The sequence below is a fragment of the Anomaloglossus baeobatrachus genome, chromosome 7 (genome assembly GCF_048569485.1).
Source record: "Anomaloglossus baeobatrachus isolate aAnoBae1 chromosome 7, aAnoBae1.hap1, whole genome shotgun sequence".
Taxonomy (NCBI): domain Eukaryota; kingdom Metazoa; phylum Chordata; class Amphibia; order Anura; family Aromobatidae; genus Anomaloglossus; species Anomaloglossus baeobatrachus.
Window position 1 is genome coordinate 273,808,651 of NC_134359.1, and position 7,906 is coordinate 273,816,556.

A 7,906-nucleotide genomic window follows, 5' to 3' on the forward strand; every position below is an offset into this window, starting at 1 on the left:
ACCTGCAACTGGGCAGATATACAAATGGCCATTTATATATGCTAAATATCTGCCCAGTTGCAGGTCCATGTTCACACATTCATGGTGTGTGACAAACTGTCTTTTTTTTGTATTTTATGCATGTCTATCACACAGATACGTTGATTGTTCCAATGTTAAAGTAGATCGACGATAACGAAGCACCAGATATTGTTGAGATAAGCTTTGATGTCTCACGTGCGGCTGTAACACTGCTTCTGGGGCTGCTCATACTACTTCCGGGGCCACTCAATAGCCTTCATACATATGCAATGCTTTCCCTGCCCACCGGCAGTTGCAGCGTCTGATTAGTTGCAGTCAGACCGCGCCCCTCCCTATGTGACAGCGTATCTGACTGCTTTCAATGTGTGTGTCTAGATTGGTGTAAAGATAAATAAAAAAAAAATGGGGGTAGGGTCCCCCATATTATGATACCAAGCGCAGATAAAGGCTGCGTATCAACATAAGAGGAACCATATACGGCTTTTTTTAAAATTATTTAAAATACATATCCCAATTTTGGAACCCAGCCATGATAAAGCAGACAATCCTGGATGGCTGCAGGCTGCTATTTTTAGGCTGGGGGGGTCCAGCCTGAGAATACCAGCTCCCAGCTGTTGGCTATATAATGGCTGGGTATCAAAATTGAGGGGGACCGCACGCAGGTTTTTAAAAATTATTTATTTAAATAATTTTTATAAAAAGCCGCATGCAGTCCCTCTTAATTTCTAACACAGCCAAGATAAGCACACGGCTGGGTGCTGCAGCCTGTAGCCATATGCTTTACCTGTGCTAAGTATCTGAATATGTGGGGACCCCAAGCCAATTTTATTTATTTTTACACCAATCTAGGAACTCATACAGCATCTGTGATTGAAAGCAGTCAGACACACAGGGTGGTCTGGTCCAAGAGGATAGACATAGAACCGAAAAGAATAGGTGACCCCTAAAGTATAAAGCCAAAATTGTTAATTAGGGGAAAACCCAAAAGTTACCACAGGACCAAAATATAAATGCAAAAGGGAAAAATATTTTATTGAAATCATTTATAAAGGAAAGTGAAGCAGTAACACAAGGAAGAGTGGCTGAGATGGAAAATGCCACACAAGGGGAACAGAGTAACATACACTCCAACCAACCTCCCTAGTGACAGCCAGTAAATAATAAATTATAATCTGTCTTTAATTTCCCTATCTTTTTTTTAGGTCCCTTTTGGATTGTGTCCATAGTTTTTTTTCAGATTGGTCATTTACACCCATTGAGTATTGCGGAGTTGTCCATCAACTTTTGACAAGCTCCATCCTCTGTTCGCGATGATTTTGGTGGCATGTGCTCTCATTTGTTATTTTTTGATATGTATGTGTGACGCCCCAGGAGTGCTGATCCTGTTCGGGGACGCCACAGGGCTTGATCAATATGGCGAACAGGTAATGTCAGTTTTATTATATGTCGTGACGCCACTCACGCTTGCGGTCAGGGATGTGGATGACCACCGCTACAGGTTTTACGAGCGTCTGGGGCTGATGGGGTCTGCAGCCAGGTGATGTAGCCTCCCGTGGGTGAGGCAGGCCCCAGGGGCTCGGGTGAGCAGGGTAGCGGGGTCCCAGAATAACACAGGCTGAGTCCAAAAGTCTTTCAACTGGTTTTTACTCACTTCAGATGTTATTGTGAGCTGACCCGGGCGTTGCTGTGATTAACCAGGTAAGACCAGGGTTCCTTTGGGCCAGTCTGAGGGTAACCTGTTAGCTCACCTTCCTAGAACTCTGTGGATAACCCCCTGACGTGAAGTACCATGGGGGTCTATCCAGGGAGTCGCTTCTGCCTTTTCTCCCCTGTGTTTGGCCCGTTTGCCGGCAGCGTGGACCAAGTGAGATGGCTCCAGGCTCTGTCTCCTTATGGGTCTCTGCGTTGGTGCTGAGGTTCGGACTCTGTGAGGTTGGTGAGGTACTTGTAGTTCCCCTCACCGGCAGGTTTAGTAGGTCGTTAAACTGGAGTCTGCTCTAGGGACCTGTACTCCGTATGTGCCTAGTCACCGGCAACTCTGTACTACTCTCACCACTCACCAGGTGACCGTTCTCCCCCGCTGTTACTACCCCGTGCAGGGTCTGACTAGTGGCCGCGCGCGTATCTATCTCGTGACCGCCGCTCACCACCACTAGACTGGCTCTCTGCCCCCTTTCCTGACAACCTCTACACTGTTGCCCCCAGCCCCTCTGCTTCACTCCTTGACAAGATTTGATAGCCAACCCCCTCCGGAGACTGCCCAAGGGTCCCATCTTCTGGTGTGGGAGAACTGGTTGCTATGTGTCTGTGCGTACACATCTCGTCTGGCCCTTAGGATTACCTGGAAGTACTGTCCCAGCATGGGTGCAGTATTTAGTGACGCCTGACCGGGTCAGGGGCGCCACATATGATTAAATTGTATATTTTGTTTTTTACTCCGGATACTCTTTGGAGTGCAGGACTGATGTATGTACTGCCGTGTTTTGTATTTTGTGTCACTAAACAATTGTGCAGGTTTATATTTGCATATACTTTTTGTTTATGTAATACCATATCCTTGCAGTCATCAAATATCTTGACATTTATCAAGGCGGTATCTGCTATCTATACCCCTTTTTTGGTTATCAGTAATGATTCCACTTACTGAATGAGTTTTTCTTGCTCCCGGACACAGACATACTGTGCGCGTGCGATGTACTGGCCTTCCTCACGCTGTGGTTGTTGTGGCGTCACCGTGGAGATGGGGGGGAATGACAGTCCTCCTCCCCCTTTTCCTCGGTGGGCTGCCGCAACGTTGTGCGGAGGGGGGTTAGGATGGCGTGACGCTGGGCACGTTGACCTGCTCTCCTCTTTCCTCTATACATTCCCATGGACACATACGCGCCATGCGCATGCACTGTCACGGACTATCGCGCACTGTGGTGATGGGAGGGATGACGTATGTCCTCCTTCCCATCATCCTCGGTGGGCCACCGCCATATTATGTGGGGGAGCAGGACAACATGGCGCTGAGCGTGCTGATTTGTTCTATTTGGGACTTTGTGCCCCAGGTCGTTGTGTGCTAACAGCATGACTCAAAGTAATGTGGGTTTCAATGGCCTGCATTTTATAAATAAATACACACACACACACACACACACACACAGTGTGCAGAATTATTAGGCAAATGAGTATTTTGATCACATGATACTTGTTATACATGTTACATAGTTACATAGATACTAAGGTTGAAAAAAGACCTAGGTCCATCTAGTTCAACCTTCCTCCACCAGTTCTACATTTGGTCACAAAGTCATTTATAACCAACAATGTTGTGTGTACTGAGGAAATCATCCAGCCCTTTTTTGAAAGCTGTTAAAGTATCTGCCCTTACTACCTCTTGTGGTAGGGCATTCCACAGTCTGACTGCTCTAACTGTAAAGAACCCTTTCCTATTTAGCTGTCTGAATCGCTTTTCTTCCACTCGTAGTGAATGCCCCCTGGTCCTTAGTATTGTCTTCGGAAGAAATAAGTCATGTGCCAGTCCTTTATATTGACCACACATGTATTTATACATATAAATGAGATCTCCTCTGAGACATCTTTTTTCTAAGCTAAACATATCTAACTTTTTCAACCTGTCGTCATACGGGCGGCCTCCATTCCTTGTAGTAATCTAGTTGCCCACCTTTGAACTGACTCTAACTTCTGAATGTCCTTTTTAAAATGTGGAGCCCAAAACTGAATCCCATATTCCAGATGTGGCCTTACAAGTGATTTATAGAGGGGTAACAATACGTTGGGATCACGGGATCTAATCTCTCTTTTTATACACCCTAGCATCTTGTTTGCTTTAGCAGCTGCTGCTTGACATTGAGTGCTGCTGCTCAGCTTATTTGTAATGAGAATACCCAAGTCCTTCTCCTGTTCTGTAGTCCCGAGTTTACTTCCATTTAATGTATACGCAGTTATAGGATTACTCCGTCCTAGGTGCATTACTTTACATTTATCAACATTAAATCTCATTTGCCAAGTATCTGCCCATTCTGACATCTTATCCAGATCTTTTTGTAATATTATACTATCAAGGTCAGTTTTTAATATCCTACATAGTTTGGTGTCATCAGCAAAGACTGACACTTTACTATCAATCCCATCCACAAGGTCATTATTAAAGAGATTAAAAAGAATTGGTCCTAGCACAGATCCCTGCGGCACCCCACTGCTGACTATGGCCCATTTAGAGAATGTTCCATTTATGACTACTCTTTGTTTCCTATCTTTTAGCAAATTCCTTACCCAGTTGCATATAGTTTCCCCTAGTCCTTGCTTCTGGAGCTTTAGTATACGGCTATTATGTGGTACAGTATCAAATGCCTTTGCAAAGTCCAAATAAATCACATCAGCTGCATTACCAATATCCAGGTTTACACTTACCCCCTCATAGAACCCCAACAGGTTGGTTAGACACGATTTATCTTTCATGAATCCATGCTGACTGTCAGTTATTATATTATTTTCTGCAACATATTTTTGCATGTCATCCCTTAAAATGCCCTCAAAAACTTTGCATACTACTGATGTCAGGCTTACTGGACGGTAGTTGCCTGGATCTACCCTCTTACCTTTCTTAAATATCGGTACCACATCAGCAATCCTCCAATCCTGAGGCACCAACCCTGTTACAAGCGAGTCTAAAAAGATAAGATACAGCGATCTGTCAATTACGGAGCTCAATTCCCTCAATATTCGTGGATGAATGCCATCTGGCCCTGGGGATTTGTCAATGTTTAATTTACTCAGACGTAGGCGTACTTCTTCTTGTGTTAAATTAATTCTAAGCTGTTGTCCTACTCCAAGCTGTATAGGCTGAGAGCCAACTACCAATTAAGTAAATCAGGTGATGCATCTCTGTAATGAGGAGGGGTGTGGTGTAATGACAACAACACCCTATATAAGGTATGCTAAATTATTAGGCAACTTCCTTTCCTTTGGCAAAATGGGTCAGAAGAGAGATCTGATGGGCTCTGAAAAGTCCAAAATTGTTAAATGTCTTGCAGAGGGATGCAGCAGTCTTGAAATTGGCAAACTTTTGAAGTGTGATCAACGAACAATCAAGCGTTTCATGACAAATAGCCAACAGGGTCGTAAGAAGCGTGTTGGGCAAAAAAGGCGCAAAGTACCTGCCATGAATTGGGGAAAATCAAGCGTGAAACTTCCAAGATGCTATTTGCCACCAGTTTGGCCATATTTCAGAGCTGCAACGTTACTGGAGTATCAAAAATCACAAGGTGTGCCATTACTCAGGGACATGGCCAAGGTAAGGAAGGCTGAAAAACCACCACCTCTGAACAAGAAACATAAGATAAAACGTCAAGACTGGGTCAAGAAATATCTTAAGACTGATTTTTCAAAGGTTTTATGGACTGATGAAATGAGAGTGACTCTTCATGGGCCAGATGGATGGGCCCGAGGCTGATCAGTAAAGGGCAGAGAGCTCCACTCCGACTCAGACGCCAGCAAGGTGGAGGTGGGCACTGGTATGGTCTGGTATCATCAAAGACGAACTTGCGGGACCTTTTTGGGTTCAGGATGGAATGAAGCTCAACTCCCAGACCTTTGATACGCTTTGATATTTATGAGTCTTTTGGGTTGATTGAGAACATAGTTGTTGATCAATAATAAAAAAAAATCCTCTAAAATACAACTTACCTAATAATTCTGCACAGGCTGTATATATACACACATATGTACACAATCCCCTTATTTTTGCATGCTGATCGGCACAGAAATAGTGTTGTTTTATGGGGGTCTGTTTGTGTTAGTGTCTGCTTATGAGGCGCACGCAGCATCACAGCAGTTACTAACCAGCTTAATTGCTGCTGTACACACTTGAGTGGATAGTTCTGTGGAATGTCTATAGTGTGTGCAATCAAACAGTTTAACCTGTGAGTCGCTGACTAGTTTTCAATTTTTATGGTTATGTATATGCTGCTGTAATTTGCACTACTATATGTAATTAACCCTTTATTATTACTGGCTGTCACTAGGGAGGTTGGTTGGAGTGTATTTTACTCTGTTCCCCTTGTGTGGCATTTTCCATCTTAGCCACTCTTCCTTGTTTTATGGCTTCACCATCTTTGTAAATTATTTCAATAAAATATTTTTTACCTTTTGCATTTATATTGTGGTCCTGTGGTAACTTTTGGGTATTCCCCTAATTAACAATTTTGGCGTTATACTTTAGGGGTCACCTATTCTTTTACGTTCTACACTATTTTAAAAGCAAAAACAGATTAATCAACCAAAGCATTGCTCCATAAGATGTTATATGTAGAGAAAAAAAAATTGATAATGGAGTAGGAGAGGACTAGGGCAGTCGTAGCAAGACATATAAACAAAGGAGGAAAAAAACGACCAAAGAGCCCAATTACAAACAGTGATTACTTAGTGAGTAATCACTGTTTGTAATTGGGCTCTTTGGTCGTTTTTTTCCTCCTTTGTTTATACTATTTTAAAAGCGCCTGATTCAGGTCCCTATAGACCTGGTTGCATCCGCTGATCCCGGGTATCTGCGGGTCCGCCCATAACTAGTCATTATTCCTCGCCGGGGCGATTACCTGTAGGATCCTCCTCTTTGCACCGCTTATCTCCCCACACATCGCTTTCTCCTTTCTCCATTATGGCTTCAAGATGAATCTTCTTCAGATTTTTCCTGGATTTCAAAACTGTGAAAATAATAAATGTAAAAGTCACAGACAGAATACTGTGGAGCTGTGTATATAATACATAGTGTAGAGATGTGCCAGTGTATATACTGTAGTGTGGATTCTGCAATATATACACAGGGCCAAAACTATATAAACATCTCTACACTATATATACACACACACACACACACACAACTCTACATTATACACTATATATACCAAGCACCATACTATATTCTGCTGTATACATCACATATGATACACAAAGACTGGTGTTTATACATCCCATGGGAGATAGTAACTGCAGGCATATATCCTGGCATATATACAGATGCAGGGCCGGCCTTAACCTGAATGGTGCCCTGTGCAAAACTGCCCTTTGGTGCCCCCCTACTGATTCTTTACCTAGTTTCCCAGGAAACAAACGAGGACAGGAGGCCATTTTTTTTTATAGGCTAAGAAAATTGATCTCTTCAAATGTACAATAAATTACAAATTTGTGCTGGAGAATCTGCACCTCAAATCCACCACGTCTGATCTCTTTTTTTAGCGGTCTTCCTATTTCAACCATTTATGCCGTATCGATGGATATTACACCCCACCCCAGCTCCGACTCCACCCCTCAAGCCCTCCACACACCACCATTCTTGGAAAAACGTGTGTGTGTGTGTGTGTGTGTGTGTGTCTGTGTGTGTGTTACTGCTCTTCTGTATAATATCACCCCAAACACACTGCTCCTCAGTGTAATATCCCCCACACACTGCTCCTCTGTATAATATCCCGCACACACACACTGCACCTAAGTACACTATCCCCCATACACACACACACTGCACCTCAGTATACTAACACACACACACACTGCACCTCAGTATACTATCCCCCCACACACACTGCTCCTCAGTATAATATCCCCCACACACTGCTCCTCAGTATAATATCCCCACACACACTGCTCCTCTGCATAATACCCCATACACACTGGTCTTCTGTATAATATCCCCACATACACACTGCTAGTCTGTATAATATCCCCCCACACACTGCTCGTCTGTATAATATCCCCCCACACACTGCTCCTCTGTTTAGTATCCCACACACAGTTTATCAATATAATATCCCCACACACACTGTTCCTCTGTATAATATCCTCCCACACACACTGCTCCTCTGTATAATATCCTCCCACATCCACT

General features: G+C 43.5%; 1 protein-coding gene across 1 annotated transcript in view; it reads right to left on the reverse strand.

Annotated features, from left to right (window-relative positions):
* The window catches only part of LOC142246720 (uncharacterized), an 84,377-nt gene that overhangs the window by 74,206 nt on the left and 2,265 nt on the right, over positions 1–7,906 (reverse strand). The window contains exons 2-3 of the mRNA XM_075319775.1: positions 6,621–6,728; positions 4,626–4,694 (exon numbers count right to left, since the gene is read on the reverse strand). Coding sequence (XP_075175890.1) covers positions 4,626–4,694; positions 6,621–6,681 — 130 coding nt within the window. The 5' untranslated portion in view covers positions 6,682–6,728. The remainder of the gene's footprint in view (positions 1–4,625; positions 4,695–6,620; positions 6,729–7,906) is intronic.